This window comes from Colletotrichum abscissum, assembly GCF_030869225.1.
Source record: "Colletotrichum abscissum strain IMI 504890 chromosome Unknown Scaffold_22.1, whole genome shotgun sequence".
In the NCBI taxonomy this organism is placed as follows: Eukaryota; Fungi; Ascomycota; class Sordariomycetes; order Glomerellales; family Glomerellaceae; genus Colletotrichum; species Colletotrichum abscissum.
The window spans coordinates 108,783-126,276 of NW_026850121.1; the positions used below are offsets into that span (position 1 = coordinate 108,783).

General features: G+C 55.8%; 6 protein-coding genes across 6 annotated transcripts; 5 read left to right on the plus strand and 1 right to left on the minus strand.

Moving 5' to 3' along the window:
- Nucleotides 1-213: 213 nt before the first annotated feature.
- On the plus strand, nt 214-660 carry CABS01_09233 (uncharacterized protein; the record flags this gene model as incomplete). Its single annotated transcript, XM_060542590.1, has 2 exons — nt 214-558; nt 622-660. 2 exons carry the CDS (start codon nt 214-216, stop codon nt 658-660), a joined length of 384 nt encoding a protein of 127 aa, XP_060400317.1.
- Nucleotides 661-1,312: 652 nt separating this feature from the next.
- On the plus strand, nt 1,313-4,156 carry CABS01_09234 (urease; the record flags this gene model as incomplete). Its single annotated transcript, XM_060542591.1, has 5 exons — nt 1,313-1,333; nt 1,443-1,529; nt 1,602-2,788; nt 2,852-3,743; nt 3,836-4,156. 5 exons carry the CDS (start codon nt 1,313-1,315, stop codon nt 4,154-4,156), a joined length of 2,508 nt encoding a protein of 835 aa, XP_060400318.1.
- Nucleotides 4,157-5,539: 1,383 nt separating this feature from the next.
- CABS01_09235 (HMG box protein) lies at nt 5,540-7,081 on the minus strand (the record flags this gene model as incomplete). The annotated part of the gene is made up of 2 exons (XM_060542592.1): nt 5,540-6,391; nt 6,935-7,081. The coding sequence occupies 2 exons, from the start codon at nt 7,079-7,081 to the stop codon at nt 5,540-5,542; spliced, it is 999 nt and encodes a 332-aa protein (XP_060400319.1).
- A 2,013-nt stretch (nt 7,082-9,094) lies between these two features.
- CABS01_09236 (uncharacterized protein) lies at nt 9,095-9,915 on the plus strand (the record flags this gene model as incomplete). The annotated part of the gene is made up of 2 exons (XM_060542593.1): nt 9,095-9,297; nt 9,588-9,915. 2 exons carry the CDS (start codon nt 9,095-9,097, stop codon nt 9,913-9,915), a joined length of 531 nt encoding a protein of 176 aa, XP_060400320.1.
- A 424-nt stretch (nt 9,916-10,339) lies between these two features.
- On the plus strand, nt 10,340-10,942 carry CABS01_09237 (uncharacterized protein; the record flags this gene model as incomplete). The annotated part of the gene is made up of 1 exon (XM_060542594.1): nt 10,340-10,942. The coding sequence occupies one exon, from the start codon at nt 10,340-10,342 to the stop codon at nt 10,940-10,942; it is 603 nt and encodes a 200-aa protein (XP_060400321.1).
- Nucleotides 10,943-14,347: 3,405 nt separating this feature from the next.
- Nucleotides 14,348-17,433, plus strand: CABS01_09238 (heterokaryon incompatibility protein Het-C; the record flags this gene model as incomplete). Its single annotated transcript, XM_060542595.1, has 5 exons — nt 14,348-14,471; nt 14,543-15,100; nt 15,166-15,345; nt 15,395-15,939; nt 15,991-17,433. The coding sequence occupies 5 exons, from the start codon at nt 14,348-14,350 to the stop codon at nt 17,431-17,433; spliced, it is 2,850 nt and encodes a 949-aa protein (XP_060400322.1).
- Between the last annotated feature and the right edge of the window lie 61 nt (nt 17,434-17,494).

The following is a 17,494-nucleotide window of genomic DNA, read 5'->3' on the forward strand; positions in this document are numbered from 1 at the left end:
TGAAATCCAATAAGTTAGCGCACAACTTTACCCTATTGCGAGCCTTGTCGAGCCAACCGCGTCCTCGCTTTCTCCGAAACGTCAGAGGCTTGATTCTCATCAACCAAGATGTGATATCTGATCCCCAGCAAATTGCGCTTGATGGTTCGAGCGTAGCCATCCGGCGCTTTTGAGCTTCCTCACATCTATACCGCTACTGCTTAAAGCCACACAATGAATGTTCTCGCAAAGTCTCTCGATATAGACTACCTGAGCTACGGTGCCCTCCTCACCGGTCTCGAGAGCGCCTCTGTCCACGACGCCGTTGCAGAGCGAGGCTATGATATGCAAATCAACTTCCTCGGCATCCCGCCCCACCTCGGATTCTTCTCGCAATGGGCACCTTCTCACACGCGCCGCATCGAGAGCTCCATGTTCGTAAGATGGGCGCAATTCTTCGTGTGGGCTCTGTCCTTTGCGTTGGTCTGTAGGCTGCTGGGGAGGAGGAACGAGCTTGCTGGGGCGGCAATTTTTGCGAGTTTCATCTTTCTTCAAGCTGCGAAAATTTGGGTACACATGGTATGTCTAGCTAAGGTAGTGTGGGAGTTTACGAGGATCTAAACAGTTGCCGACTTGTCATAGTACCGTATATTGGAAACCGTCCCTACAGATGGGTGGTGACGTGCGTCTGCGTACTAAGTCGTTGCATTCAGTTCCAATTTTTTCTTCACCAGACAATGTAGGATTCATGGGGAACCTCAATTTTGAGAGGTCAGTTTCTGATCATGACTGGAGTCACGAGACCGACTTCTCGTGATGAGGCATACAGACTACAGACATCCCCACGATGTTGTACCGGCATTTGCAGCGGCTCGGTGGAACGGCAGGGGAGTTTACATACAATTCTGCAGGCGGTTCATATGGAAGTCTTCTTGGTTAGCTTATCGCCTAAAATTGGACGTAATGCCTATTAGACAAACGAGAGCCTTGTATTGGTCCGCGGGCGGTTTGGCAGTCACTTCCTCAGGGACCTTCCTTGTGCGGGGTAGTGGAGGGCCAATCAAGCCTCCATTTGGGGGGACGTATCCCAAGCGGCTGGTCCTTATCATCATCCCACCTTTTTCGCAGGTGGCCGCCGGTCCAGGCCCGTGGGCGGCGCAAACGGCCGCTTCCTCACTATCGAAGACGACCACCTACCTGTAATGTCTAACTACCCTTTTGGCGCCAGCGAGTCCTTCTAAACCCGTAATCTGGGATTTTTCTTTCACCGACACCTACAACAGCTCATGAAGACGAGTTGATCTGGCCGAGAGTCACCAACAATCTTGTCAGGATGCATCTCGTTCCTAAGGAGGTATGTACTTTTTGCCCATTGTGCCCAAAGTTTCCCTCTTACACATCCCTGTCGCCTTGGCAGAATTTGGTAGAGACAGTAGTGTTAACGCGGCACGTCGTGATTGTAGCTCGATAAGCTCGTCATCTCTCAATTAGGCTCCCTGGCTCAACGGCGGCTTGCCCGGGGCGTCAAGTTGAACCACTCTGAAGCAACGGTACGAATACCTTCTTTTGCGGTGCTATCACCGCACTCAGAGTTTGTATGCACTAACACGACTCAACCGCAGGCACTCATCGCCAGCAACTTGCAAGAGCTTATCCGCGATGGTAACCACACCGTGGCCGATCTCATGAGCTTGGGTGCCACCATGCTGGGGAGGAGGCATGTGCTCCCCACAGTCTGCAGTACCCTTCATGAGATTCAGGTCGAGGGCACCTTTCCCTCAGGGACCTATCTTGTGACTGTTCACAACCCCATCGCAACGGACGATGGTGACCTGGCGCGCGCCTTATACGGCAGCTTTCTCCCCGTGCCCAGCAACGACCTCTTCTCGATGCCCGAAGTCGCGGCGTACGAGCCCAAGAAGGCACCCGGCGCCGTTGTCACCGCGGTGCGCAAGGTCGCGCTCAATGAGAAGCGCAACCGCATCAGGCTCAGGGTGAAGAGCAAGGGGGACCGCCCTATCCAGGTCGGCTCGCACTACCACTTCATCGAGACAAATCCGCAGCTCGAGTTTGACCGTGAGAAGTCGTACGGCTACCGGTTGGACATCCCCGCCGGAACCTCGGTGCGTTTTGAACCCGGTGACGTGAAGACGGTGACGCTCGTCGAGATTGGAGGCCACAAGGTCATCCGCGGTGGCAACAAGCTCGCCTCAGGCGGCGTCGAGCTCTGGCGCGCAAAGGAGATTGTGGAGAAGCTTCAGCTGGCCGGTTTCGCCCATGCGCCGGAGCCCGAGGCTGTCATGAACTTTGCCGAGGTCTACCAGATGGAGAGGGCGGCGTACGCGACAATGTTCGGTCCCACCGTGGACGACCTGGTCCGGCTCGGCACCACCGATCTCTGGATCAAGGTGGAGAAGGACTTCACCGTATACGGCGACGAGTGTAAGTTTGGCGGCGGCAAGACGTTGAGAGAAGGCATGGGTCAGGCAACGGGCCGGCCGGATTCGGAGTCTCTGGATATGGTCGTCACCAACGCGCTCATTGTTGACTGGACGGGCATCTACAAGGCCGACATTGGTGTGAAAGACGGTATGATTGTGGGTATCGGGAAGGCGGGTAATCCGGATGTCATGGACGGCGTGACCCCGAACATGATTGTCGGTAGCTGTACAGATGTCGTCGCTGGCGAGGGCAAGATTATCACCGCTGGCGGCATTGACACTCACATCCACTTCATCTGCCCACAACAGGCAAACGAGGCCGTCGCGTCAGGAATCACCACCATGCTCGGAGGTGGTACGGGACCAAGGTGAGAGAGCGTTCCCCTGAAGAGCAAGTCAGCTTGTTCCGTCGACTAATCAACCTCCTATAGTGCCGGCACGAGCGCCACGACCTGTACGCCCGGCAAAAACTACATGCGCGAGATGCTTCAGGCCTGCGACACGTTGCCCCTGAACATTGGCATCACGGGCAAGGGCAACGACTCGGCGCCCGAGGCCCTGCGCGACCAGGTCATCGCCGGCGCCTGCGGCCTCAAGCTCCACGAGGACTGGGGCACCACGCCCGCGGCCATCGATACGTGCCTCAGTGTCTGCGACGAGCTTGACGTGCAGTGTCTCATCCACACCGACACGCTCAACGAGTCGGGCTTCGTCGAGTCCACCATCAACGCCTTTGCCGGGCGCACCATCCACACCTACCACACGGAGGGCGCCGGTGGTGGCCACGCCCCCGACATTATCTCCGTCGTCGAGCACCCCAACGTCCTGCCGTCGTCGACGAACCCGACCCGGCCCTACACCCGCAACACCCTGGACGAGCACCTCGACATGCTTATGGTCTGCCACCACCTTTCCAAGAACATCCCCGAGGACGTCGCCTTTGCCGAGTCGCGCATCCGCGCCGAGACCATCGCGGCCGAGGACGTGCTCCACGACCTCGGCGCAATTAGCATGATGTCGTCCGACTCGCAGGCCATGGGCCGCTGCGGCGAGGTCGTCCTCCGCACCTGGAACACGGCGCACAAGAACAAGGTCCAGCGCGGGTTCCTGCCCGAAGACGAGGGTACGGGCGCCGACAACTTCCGCGTCAAGCGCTACGTGAGCAAGTACACCATCAACCCGGCTGTCGCGCAGGGCTTCGGTCATCTGGTGGGCAGTATCGAGGTCGGCAAGCTTGCGGACCTGGTTGTCTGGGACCCGGCGTGGTTCGGCACGAAGCCCAGCCTGGTCATCAAGAGCGGTCTCATCGCGTCCGCGCAGATGGTAAGTTTCCCTCCCCCTCTGATCTCTCATGTATTTCATCGAGAAAAAAAGAAGAGAGAAAAAAAAAGGTTCAACTAACCAACCCCTCACAGGGCGACCCCAACGCCTCCATCCCGACAGTCCAACCCATCATCGCGCGCCCCATGTTCGCGCCCCTCGTGCCGGCCTCGTCGGTGCTCTTCGTCTCGGCCGCCTCCATCGCCTCGGGCGCCATCGCGTCGTACGGCCTCCGGAAGCGCGTCGAGGCCGTCAAGGGGTGCCGCACGGTCGGCAAGAAGGACATGCGGTTCAACGACAGCATGCCAAGGATGAGGGTCGACCCGGAGAGCTACACCGTCGAGGCGGACGGCGAGGTGTGTACCGCCGAGCCGTCTGATACGCTTCCCTTGACGCAGGCGTTCTACGTCTACTGAGCGTGATGATGATGACGACGACGGCGGCGGACTTTTTATGGTGTTGATGGGATGGACATCAACAGAGTATTTAAGAGGTTTGGCGTTGATGAGAAGATGAAAGTATGATGAGAGGGCACGTCGTAGTGAGGGGGAAGGGAAGAAACATTTCAAAGCATAGCGGCATGCGGGCGGGTAGTTGGGACGGGATATCGGGTGGTGCTTATTATTAATGACATATAAGAGAAGCCACCTTACCTTGGCTAGGTTATGAAAGGTTTCCAAAAAAGCAAAAGCAACAGCATTTTCTATTTCATGACTAAAAACCAGAACATCAGAAAGCATGCAGTACAGTGTCAGAGTGTCATGAGGGGGGGAGGGCGCTTAAGAAAAAGTCTTGGCCGTCGTTCTGATAGAGTAATGCCAACACCCTCTCTCGTTTCCCCCCAAAAGCCTACAGGGTCGACGGACAGATTCGACGATCCGCGCGTCGCATGTACGCGTCCGTGTATGGACTATGTGTGCGAGGGACGTACGTAGAATCGTGCTTAGGCGTCTGATTGTTTTCAGACTTGTCGAGCAGCGAACTTGGATAGGTGAGATGTATCAACTTCTTTTGGTCACTCGAAGGGATACGTATCTGCTACTTTATACTGAAAAAAAAACAAAAAACGTAATTTACGTACAGGGAAATTGCCAACAGGGTGAGCGTTTCTGCGTACTTATGCGTCTAGAGTTTGATTGAACATTGAATACGTCAACGTGACAGATGGACGTATTGAATTCTTGACTCTGCCGTACAATAGACCTGGGTAGAAGCGTCTCTGCTTGAGACTCCTTCCGCATACACTGGTCCATGAGGCTATCTTCTCAGGGCGAGAAGATACACACTACATCTCGTCACGATACATGTCACATTCTTCATCGGAGGCAAGCACTGTCAATATGAAGATCAATATTGTTTGATTCTCTCATGTCCGTCATTATACATACAGGACTAACCGGAAAACAAGCAGAGCCAGCCCAAACCGAAAGCCCATTGGATCCATAAACCGCCCACACTCAAGTCGGGAGTTTTGTATTCCTTTCTTTCTCTCACGCGTATTGTGTCCGTTGGAAAAACCGTCCCAAAACCGCACGCCTTGTGAAATCATACACACCGCGTTCGCGCGCAGCAGGCACACGCAACGACAGAGGACCGAAGTAGATGTGGTCCTTCCTTTTTTCCCCCTCCAGTCCAGAACCTCACACCCCCGTGTATATCTGCGCCAACATAGGGACAGTGAAGGGGGTAAGGATCAGCGACAAGCCGCCGCGCAACGAGGTATCATCTTTGCAAAAACCCAGAAACCTAGAAACAAGAAGAAATGAGTAGAAGGAGGGGGGTCGAATGAAGCAGAATGCTTAGTTCTTGCCCTTCTTCGCTCTGCTCTTCTTGGCTGGCTCCGCCGACTCAGTGGCGTCAGCGGCCTTGGTGGATGTGCGGCGGCGCTTCTTGTCAGGGCTTGCGGGAGTGGCAGCAGCCTTGGCCTCGGGCTCGGCAGCGGGAGTGGCAGTCTTGCGCTTGCGGGTAGAAGCGGGCTTCTTGGGGGTCTTGACGGGGGCAGGGACTTCCTCCTCCTCTTCCTCTTCACCAGGAGCATCGACGGTGTTGGCCTGGTTGAGCTGCTCGGCGATGGCATCCTCAACATCGGGGACAACATCAACAGGGTTGATCTGGATGTTGTGCTCCTCGGCGTACTTGAGAGCGCTATCATCGTCCATGTTTCTGGCCTCAAGGTTGCCACCCTGCTTGTAGGAGTGGACGCGAGCCTGGTAGAGGCGGAGGTTGTACTGGTACGCGTTGTTCCAGCCGGCCTTCTCCTGAAGGTTCATGGCCTTCCAGCGGCGCTGGCCCTCCTCCTGAACAGCACCCTTGGGAGCGGCATCACCAAGGTCATTCGCAATTATGGGACGGGCGGTCTGCATGTACAGGAAGTAGGGGGTCAGGGGGCGCTTGGGAGCATTGGGGTCGTGGGTGCGCTTCTTGCGCTCCTTCTTCTCCTCAACAGGGGCAGGGTGGTAGGCAACGCCGGGCTGGAGACCAAGGGCCAGGGGAGCGATGCTCTGGGCAGCATGCTCCAAGGTGTTCAGAGGGTGGTCAATGCCCGGGATAGCCTCGTGTGCAGACTCGCCAAGAAGCAGGCTGGTCTGGCGGTAGTAGTCCTCGGAGAAGTTCTTGATCAACTCCAAGATGGTGATGAGGCGCTGGTGAACCTGACAGTGGTGTTAGCATTCTGTCTGATCAGATGCGCTTGAGCAAAGAGTGGTGAGATGCGTAAAGTGTGTAGCAGGAAAGATGTAGTGGGATATGGGCAGCCAAGCTTAGCTGAGCTGAGCTTGAAGAGCTTCTGTGGGTCACAGCTCCCGCGGCAGACGCGGGGTCACATTGGTCCATGTAAACAAAAACGAGCGTTCTGACGCAGCGTGTTTTTCCCCTGCCATTTTCTCGGAGCACATTTGGCGTATCAAATGCAAAATGTGCCCGTTTCGTCTTTCGCGGTGCCGGCTTTGAATCTGAATAGATAGCAAGCACACAAGCACGCGCGGCTGACAGTTCAGGCCGAGAAACGCGTCGAAGAAATAGCAAGACAATCAGATGCTTGAAATTCTCATGGCAGTAGAAGCCAGTGAAGAAACTGGCGCGATATCGACTCCAGGATAGCCAGCTGGGCCGTGGTGGAACGGAGAGTGAAGCTTGGGAAACATGGCGGCGGAGAATTGAGGTTTTGAGGGAATGGTGGAAAGGGTGTATCTTACCGAGTCGCGGACGCGAATGAAACCCTCGACATCAATGTGTCTTTGGGGGATCTGGAGGGGCTGCACGGGCTGAGCAGGCGCGACGGGAACGGCAGCAACGGGTGCGCTGGGGGTGGCGGCGAGGGCCTTCTTTGAGGGGCGAGGCATTGTGATGGTTGTGTTTTTTGGTGGTTGTGGTGAGGTAGAGAGGATTTAGGGCCGATGGGCGCTGTAAATCAAGTGGTGCTTTGACGCGACGATGGCGAGAAGCAAAAAAGGGTGTGCTGGTGTTTGGTGGAGTTGTTGTTTTTTTCTGGCACTCACAAAGTGGCGCAAGGTTGGGAGGAAAGGGCGGTTGAGATTTGGGGGGTTTGGTGCCTGGGAAAGGGAAGAAATGGGGGAAAAAGAGGGAAGGGGATGGGAGGTTTGGGGGAGGGCCTGAGCCGAATATGTAGTGCAGACGGGGTGGGAGGGGTTTGGGAGTGATTTGGCACCTTTCCGGGGGGGCCAAGTGGGAAGGGGAAGAGGGGAATAGAGAAAAAAAATTCAGGCACTTCGCTCTTGCCCGGCCCAAAAAAAAAAGCCAACTGGACGAGTTTTGGGGGGCCTGCTCTGTCCCCCCTCTCTTTCACCTAAAATATTCCCATTCTCTTGCCCTGTCCTTTTTCTCCCCCCAAGGCTCCAGCAGCAGCAACAGCAACAGCAGCAGCAGCAGGCGATCCAGCCCACAGCTTGTAGGTTTGTTCCCCCTCTTTCCCGGTCTTCCACCTTGCTGGCGAATCCGCGGTGATGTCGCTCCAGTTGTCGCCCGTGCCGCCAGACGGTTAAACCGTTAAACCACGACTGCCCTCTCCCGTCCCTTTCGGGCGGGAAGTACAAAGTCTCCACGTCTACCGTCTCTCACTGCATACTTTACCTTAGGTAGGTTGTCTACACTGGTGCCACCTAATGCAAACCTTGGTTCCCATGTTCCCACACTCTCTCTGCGCCAATATTGAATACCCTCTGAGCCTCTGAGCCTTGAGGCAAGGTACCTACCTACCTTAGCAGCTCATGTACCTTTGGCACCTTCCCTCAATCACATCATGCGACGCGTGAAAAAAAAAAAAAGTGCCCGACACCCCTGCAACACTCAAGGGGATGCATCCACCGCAGCGCTGCTAATCAGTAATGGAAAACGAAAAGGCTCCTCTCCAGCCTGGCCCGATCAGTCTCGCCCACCTCAGCGCGCCTGGCCAAGCCAGCTGGCTGCTGGAGAGGTTATGCCATTCTCAGCATCATCTTTTTGTGCACAAATGTGGTAAGCACATTGCCTGCAGACCTTGTAAACTCCCAGGGCAGCCCAGGGCTTCCAGCGTTTTCCACTGTCAATGACGGCCGATGGGACACTTTAATCCACTCTACCAGAGCCGTGAAGCAAAATAAACGAACACTTTCACGCAAAGAGATGATACAGCGCCAGCCCACTCAGCACCGGCCGCCAAAACACGAAAGAGGCATCAGAAGAGAGTGACAATTTGAACACCAGAGAGGCCACATGTCATCCATACCGTCCTTACCTTAGGATAAGTAAGGTAGGTACCTTACGGTCTACAAGCTTTTCCTCTGCGTCCCGCCATTCCTCTCGTTCCCTTACCTAGGTTGGTTACCTCACCTCACCGAAAAAGGTACCTACAAAAGGTACCGCTGGCCATCAGCTCCCCCCCTCGGCATCGGCGCTCGTGTTGATTGCCGCCCAGCACAACTGGACTCGACCTGAGTATATATCGAGCCTCGTGGATTGTCTCTTTGCTGTACTTTGCTATTGTCAGTCAATTAACTGGTCGTCGAGTAATCCTCTTTCTTGGGAGCAAGGCTATGCTTTTCTTGCTACTATATTAATCCCCGACCTGTTCTGGGCATCTGCATGGCTTATTCGTGGTCGTTGCGGACACTGTAGTGCCCCAATCGCGCTATCTGGTGCGCTGCTTGTCGCTGTGATGCTCTGGCGGTACTCTCACTGTACTTTTAGCGACGTGGTATTGGGTGGTGACGGGATGCCTTGGAGTTTTGCACCCTTTTCTTCCTCCCTCGATCGCTGATTTTCGGCGGCGGGCGCCCACATTTTTCTTGTGTGTGAACCTGCGGCGTGCACCGTCCATGACACACACACACACCTCGCCTCCCCATCATTTAGCGGTAATGCCCTGTCGCCCAATGAGGGCCCTGCAATCGGGGGCGCCCACTCGCCTCTCTGCCCAGTGCCAGCGAGCGAGCGTCGGGTCCCGCCCGTTTTCCCAAGCCACCCGTGGGCCTCGTGAGAAAAAGAGCACAACGCCCACAGCGTGCCTGCATTCTGTGCACAAGGGGGGGGAAACAATGACCGGGGGGATAGGATTCCTCAGGTAGGTAGGTACCTTACTCCGTACCGTACCTTAGAACCCGTCGGTGATTGCACTGCCCCCATCCCCGACCGACAATCTCTGACTCCCCTCATCCACCTCCCGTTACTCACTGATTGTGATCCCTCACTCCTCTCCCTCTGTCAGTCGGGCTGTCCTCCATCGGCCGGCTTGACAGGTTCACAGTGCTGTGCCCTCCAGGCTGTAAAAGCAGCAAGGCTTCTGGGGACTCGGGTGCCTATCCCCGCCTATGTCTGCCTGAAACTGACTGGGCACGTCCAGATCACCTCCAGTCCTGGACTCCCAGGTGCAGCAGCAGCAGCGGCACCCCATCCATCACCGTACTCTTCCGCACCCCCCGCCGTTCTCAACTCGCTCTGGTCCCCGGGAACTTCTCGTTCTTCTCCTCGTCTGTCTGCCTCCCCCGACAGCGGCCATCTTCTCAGGCCTTTCCCCACTGCTTCGCCTGAAGATCCCTCTTTGTCGCCAACTTCAGAGCTTCTGCCCCCGTTATCGCAGCTGGCTCTGTCCGACTCCGTTTCTGCTGGCCTGGACCGCCAGTATGGACTCTGGACTCTAGGCTGCCCACCCATCTCATCCTCCCGTCTGCTCAGAACCTGACTTCAGAGTCGACACCGAGGACGCTGAAAGCCTGCTCCAGCCGAGGCCCCCCTCGTGTTTCCCTTCCCAAATCACGGGTACCTTCGGCCAAATACCAGGAACCCAGTCATCATCAGTGAGGTGGTCCTGCCAGGCACTGACGTGCTGAATTCTCGCCCACCACTGCCGCGCTTCTCACACTTGGTTATCGTGTCGGTCGTTCAGCAGCCATTAGGCCTCAGAAAGAAAGAATGAGACCGTGGACGTAGTCTCGTCGGCGGTGTTCGCTGGACCCCCAAGAAGTCCAGCACGGAGGGTTCCCCGCTCACTCGCACTCAGCACCGAGCATCTCGGTTTACGTGTTTCCGGCTCCAGCGATGACAGCGAGCGCTCTCTAACCGGCCGCCCAGCAATCCATTCTGGTTCTCGGGCAGTCTCAGTTCTCATGAGGCTATTTTCCCAGCACTATTGGAGTGGCCGCCTTTTCCCCGCCGTCGCTTCAGCTGGTACACCCGCGACTTGTTTTCATGTCCGAACAGTCCAAGGTCACCTTACCCAGTGTGCTCTCTCGTCCACAAGAGACTGGACCTATCCCTCGGTGCTTCCCTGTAATACTCCGTCAACGCCGTTTGTACCTAAGGTAGTTCCAGAAACCTGCTTGGTGGGCAACGGCTCTAGCTCTTCACCAGCCTGGGGCACCATCATCACCGGTGGTGTTGTAAATGACCCTGAACCAACTGTCTCCTGGCCTGAGAGGTCTTCATGCGCTGGCAACTACTGGAAAGCAGAAAAGCCCTGCTTGAAGCCAGATGCTCTCGTCAAGACTCACTGGGCACCTAGAGAGTTTTCACAAGCAATGTGGCCTTGGCTATTAAGAAGCATCTCCCACAGAAGTCATTCAAAGGCTCACCGTCATCCAGCAAGCATTTACATTGACGCACTAGAAGCAAACACTTGTACGGACGCCTGGGACTTCGGGCATGATGCTGTTCTATTCTTTGACAACTGCCCGTGTTCTACGGAGCTCAGGCGGCCACCATTTCTCTGAGGCCCTTAGAATGAGGTGTCGGACATCCATCTAGACTCCCATCCTCTGGTCTTTCTCGGGAGGTGTAGCTCCGACTGGACGACCACACGGTACTCGTCCACCACTGGTGTCCAGCTTGCGATGGTTTACCCTAGAGGCACGAGAAGCTCTCGCACGATACCTTATCGATTTGCAGAGCTCACCCGTTCCTATGTTGAAGACAGCGTGACGGGCTTGTCTTGACAAGCATATCAGCATACGAAGAGTACACAATACCCAAATGTGTTGATGAAAGACATGCCCATCTGCACCACGTACATCAAGTCAAGTCAATAGGGCCTCCTACACACTCGTGGCCACAGAATCGCCTTCGGCATGGTGTTGTTGCAGAGCACCCATTGTAAACGGCACACCGAGCCCAGGCCGAAGACTCCGACGGGCCTCATAACGAGCACACATGTGCCGTTCATGAGGCTCGAGAGTGAATAAGTTTCAAGGCACGGGACGTGGAACTCTATTCACTAGATCAAGTATGGAATTGATTCAACTCAATCTTTGTGTCAGGGAAAGACACTAGAGTCTTGATCTCACGTAAATTCACAGGAGATGCTGATCCATGAGAATGAGCAACGGAATTCTGACACTGCAGCTCGTGATTGTTTGGCATATAAAGCCTCGGTTTCCAGGTGGGATGAGCAATGTACACAATCATTTCACGGCGCACGATAGACAATGTGAATCTACGTTTTACTAGATGGCAGGTCTGACCAGTGATCAGACGCAGGCAATGCGGGACTGCCCATCCATAGGTAATCCAGTTGATTTTGCTGTGGTGAGTCGCACCCCTGCGAGGCGTTGATCAACGGCTACCAACGCGTGTTTCTCGCCTAATCATAACAACTCAGACGCGACTTTGTAGACGTTCTGCAACGGCCTGTCTCATCCCAACCTGTGCAATCACAGAACATGGGAACTGGATCCATTAGGTGTCTCTGGAAGGGGGTTTGCAGTATGTCTCATGTTGTCTACACAGTAGGTGGCTAGATTCACAAATTGGTGAGTTTGTTCAACTCATCGATAGCTATTGCTCCCAGGATAGCTATGACGGGGTAGCTCAAGTCCCGCTTCGAAACTGTTTTTTTTTTTTTTAGCTATCAAAGCTTGAGAGAGAGCAGCAGTAAATCCTCGGCATCATCACTGGGTACTTTTGGTATCAGTACAGGGAGTTATAACAGGAGCAAGATCAGTAGAGGATGCACCATTGACAGCATGGCCCCAAGAAATCGGCGATGAGCAGTTGCAGCAGTGTTCCGCGACATGAATCCTCGTCCTACGCGCCCATGGTAGGTACATAGATGAGAACGAGATGAGATCAGTAAGCTTCTGGTACCTAGGGTGCCGTAGAGCTGTCGCCAATAGAAAGGCCCAGAAAGCTGAGCGGCCGTTCCACACTGGAAAGCTGAGCTCAGCCCCGCACCAAAAATGATGCCCCCTCTCCTCTCCAAGTCTCCTCTCCGTGACACATGGAAGAGTTCCCAATAGTTCTCTCATCCCTCATGGCCCCCGACCCCGCCGCCAGAAACCGGCCTGACCGCCAACCGTCTCATCCCGTTTTGAAACGAGGGTCTCCCCCCTCCCGGCCTCCCCATCGAAACTTGAGGTGACGACTGGCGTCCAAGGTCTGACAGAGGAAGAAAGTCGCGGCCGGAGGCAGCCCAGCCCAGTCGCCGATTTCCATTGGCAGCGGATCGGCCCCGGTGAGGAGCCTCCACCCAGGTGCCAAAAGGCGACGTGGAATAGTGGAGGAGAGTGTAGCGGAGCAGTGAAGCATTCCAGCAGTTCTCAAGTCTTGAGATGCCTGCGAATATTCTCAGCGCATCGAGTTCGCATGAGTTTCTTGCTTGGTTCCTTGCCTTCTGAGCGCCGGCCAGAGGTGTAAGCCTGATTGCCTACCCGGTGCCCCATCCGATCAGGGTATGCCAGTGTGAGTGTGATCTTGCAATGTTAAGCATTCGTATTCACGTTAGCAATGAAGAGTTGGGAACTTTCCGTAGAAAGTGATGTGTATTCGTACTCATATTCGTACGTATGGATCCCCTCTCGCATCGCTGCCAAGGATCTGGACAAGGCCGCAGCTTCCAATTCCCACTTCATTCAACGTTATCTGCACCTGCCCAAGCAACGACTGCCCTCAATACCAGGTACCTCAGGAAGCAAACTTCTTGTCGGCGAAGGCTGCGTCATAGTTCATTGCACTTTTGTTGCAGACGTCCGAACTTTTACTCTTTTTCCTTCCAATTCGGATACTCGACCAAACCCAACATTGACAGAAACATCAGATAGTCCATATCACCAGCCAAAAAGGCAACCACGTCCTCCATCGTCGCCGCAGGTTTATTTTCAGCTGGCCAAGGTCTTTGCCTGACGCGCGCCCACACCCGCACCCGCACGTCGGACAGTTAGCACCACCGTGAACCAGGCCTCCCGAAAGGACCGGCGATCAAGCTACCCAACTACCTTACCTTGCCGAATCGAATCCACACAGCTGCGTTGAGCTTGATGCAGACCCCTGCCCCGTCCGACCTGGCTTTCTCCCGTTACCGATACTTCACTCTTGTACGTGTTCGCCACCCATTCTCCAAGTACCTCAAACCATCTTCCCAACTCCCAACCCATGGCGCTACTGGCAACCGTCCCCCTGTCTCTGATTCGAGCTCCCAATCGGCATCCGCAAGCCCCTCCATCACCGCCCACTGGCATTGGTGGGGGAAGCTCTTGGCAGCAGCTATCGCGCAGTAGTATGATGCCATGGCACCTGGGGGCTTGGACCACAAACCACCCGCAAAACACGCTGCGAACAGAGAACGGGAACCAAGGTGGGAGGAACGTGTGTGCGCGTGAAGGAGGGGCAGTGACAAGATGGAAGCCTCAGATGGCGGCGGATTGGACTGGGCTGGTCAAGATTGGATGGCGAGACCGTCACACAGCGTTCACAGACGTGTGTACGGAGTATGGTGCTTGGTCTCGATTCCAAGATTGTCTGTCGGCGCCCTCCTCTTCACTCGAGCCGCCTCCTGTTCCTGGCTTCTGATAGCTCCATCAAGTTCCTGTTCCAGTCCCCCTCCCCCATGCTCCCGAAGCTTGGAAGAACGCAGTTACGCCGTCGTGTTGCCCCTCCACCGCCTCCAGCCCTCATCAAAGGCCCCTCCTTTTCTTTACTGCCCCTTGCTTGTGTCATATCTCTCCTCCTTATTTCAATGACCTCCCCCTCCCTCTCGTCATCACAACTTTGTTTTGCTTCTGCGCAAACCCCACTTCACCTTGACCAAGTCACTAAACAGTCTCTACAGACTTACAACAGATAAACACTACTAAGTATCAGAAGAGGAGAGAGAAGAGCAGCACGAGAGGTACAAGTCAATCAACATGCTCGACGCCAGGTCCTACCCGCTGCTGGTCGGCCTGCTTGTGCTGGTCTGCCTTGCCCAGCCAACCTACGCCTTCGGAGCTGGTAACATTGCCAGCATTTCCAAGATCGAGGGCCAGAACTGTGAGCTCCTTCCCCCCCACCCGCCATTGTCTGATGGGGAGAGCAGGTCCGCTAACTCTTCTGTCACACAGGGCGCCACGGCGATATTGAAGATGCCCTCCTTACCCTTGCTATGGCCCGCGCCATCGGCGGCAAGAAGTTCAGCAAGATGATGGTTTCCCGTGTCTACTTTGGCAACTGGCTCAGGGATTACTCCCAGGCCATCGATGTCGGAACCGTCAAGTCCGTCTCCGCCGAGGCCATTCGTCTCCTTCTCTGTGTCCTGGGCTTCTTGACCTTTGGCTACGGATCGAAGGAGTTCGAGGTCACGGCCGACCGTCTTGGCTGCTACCGCCCCGAAGACCACATCGACAATCCCAAGAACTATGCCGACAACGTGGATGCCCGCCAGTACGACCGTCGTCTGAGAGGCCCCGTCGATGAGAACGTCGAGCTTGGCATTGACCGCGAGTCCGGCATGAAGAACTACATTGCGAACGAGCAGGCTGGAATCATGACTTCTGCCGCCCACGTTCGCAACTTGTTTTCCCGCTGCATCGAGCTGGCCCGCGGATACTCCCGCAATAAGAATGAGGCTGATCTCTACGAGGCCATGCGCCTCATGGGTACTGGTCTTCACTGCTTGGAGGGTACGTTGCTCGATCACATGATTCATGAAACCATGAGAGAATATCGCTAACGAAGTGTGGTACAGATTTCTTCGCCCACAGCAACTACTGCGAGCTTGCCCTGATTGAGCTTGGCGAGCGCGATGTCTTCCCCCACGTCGGCCGTGACACTCGGATCCAGCTGAACGGAGCTAGAGGCGATGTTTACCCCATTGTCACCGGCACCTTTGGAGGTGTTGACTTCCTTCACTCCGTCACTGGCGAAGGTACATATTCTTGAAATGCTCAACACAAGATCGCAGCTAACAAGACCAGTCTCCGACAAGCTGACCCAGAACGAGATTGAGGAGCTCGAGGGTACTCTTCAGGAGAGCAAGAACAACGATACCAGCATTCTGCGTAACCTTCTGGACATGATTCCCGATGGTATCTTTGGCGGTAAGCACCAGAGCAACCGGGTGGACGAGCTTCAGAGCAACGCGACCTCTTCGCAGCTCCAGAACATGCAGGTCTCTCCCAGGGAGCCTGAGGAGTACACCCGGTACATCCAGGATGTCTTCAAGCAGATCATGCCTGCCATCGAGTTCCACGACGAGATCTTGCAGGGTATCTCTGAGGCCATTGAGAAGATTCCCGTTCTGCCCAAGATTCTTGAGCAGCTTGAGGAGCAGCTGTCCAAATTTGTCTTCTCGGTCATCGCCCCCTTCATTATTCCTGTCATCAGCCAGATCCGCAACGAGCTGCGCACTGGTTCTGCTGAGATTATTGAGAGCAGTGAGAAGGAGCAGCACGTCGTCTTTGACGATGACCGTAGCACTGACCCTACCCATTCCATGTTGTCCAAGGACCACTTCACCAACGTAAGGAAAACGTCATTCAGTAGGCGAAATTGGTGGCTAACATGTTGATAGATCTTGAACGAGGTTGCTGGCCGCTGTGCTGCCAAGACTCTCCAATGGGTTGTGCCCCAGCTCATGGAGGCCATCGATAACGACAGCGTCGATGTTAATCGCACCTTGAACCGCATTATCTTTGGTGTTCTGCACCACCCTGCACAGCGTGACATGGGAGACGATGGCGCTCGTGACGGCCGTCAGCAAATCTTCCAGTTCTTCGAGGAGTGGTGGAGCAACATGGACAGAAGCCAGCAGGATGACTACCGCCGCAAGCTGAGTCGCGAGGGTGTTCAGCGCGGTGAGAACCACAAAGAGGGTGTCCACGACACTGGACACGGCCACGGCTGCAGCGGAAAGCTCCACATGCGCAAGCAGTTCGGCGAGCCCAAGAACTGGGAAGACAAGGTTGCCGACCAAGCTGCCGGCGCCATTCTCGAAGGTGCTTCCGGTGCCATCGCAAACCTTGTTGGTCAGCAGACTGGGGTTAAGGTCCCCAAGTACAAGCACCAGCAAGAGGAGGAGGAGAGCGGTGGTGGCGGCGGTGGCGCTGGTGGTCTTATTGGATCCATTCTCGGAGGTGTCTTCAAGAAGGACGAAACGGAGACACAGCACAGCAGCCGCCGTGACGACGATGGTGGCTACACCCAGACTACGACCGAGTACGGCCGCCACGGAAACAAGTATGGTCAGGCCGAGTACAGCGAGACCCAGTACCCCGGTGGCGGCAGCCGTACCGAGTACCGCAAGTATGAGCAGGAAGACAGCTCTGGCGGACGCCGAACCAGCGGCCGCGAGTACGAGGAAACCACGGAGACCCGTCCCTCTTACGGTGGTGGCTATGAGCAGCGCACCGAGACTCACCGTTACGAGGGTAACACCCAGTCTGGCTTCAGTGGTGGCCGACGTGACGAGAACGACGGCTATGGCGGCCGTCGTCAAGAGGAGAGCAACTACGGTGGTGGCGGCGGCTATGGCGGCGGTAGACGCGATGATAACGAGGGCGGCTACGGCGGTGGCCGTCGCCACGAGGAGAGCAGCTACGGTCGCCAAGAGGAGAGTTATGGTGGTGGTGGACGTCGTCATGACGAGGGCGGCTATGGTGGTGGCGGTGGTGGTTACGGAGGTGGGCGCCGCGAAGATGAGGGAGGCTTCGGGGGTGGTTATGGCGGTGGACGCCAAGAGGAGAGCTATGGCGGTGGACGTCGTCACGACGAGGGCGGATATGGTGGCGGCGGTGGTGGTTACGGGGGTGGCCGCCGCGAAGACGAGGGCGGCTACGGCGGCGGTAGACGCGACGATAACGAGGGTGGCGGCTATGGACGCCAGGAGGAGCACCACGGTCGTCGCCGTGACGATGACGATGAGCGCCGCGAGGGCGGCGGCGGCGGCTTCGGCGACTTCATCGGCAAGGTCGCTGAGCAGTTTGGCGACAACAACAACAATAACCGCAGATGGTAGGACCGCTGCGGCTGTTTCTCTTGATTCTTGGCAAAGATTGCTGCCCGGTTGTATTCTGGCA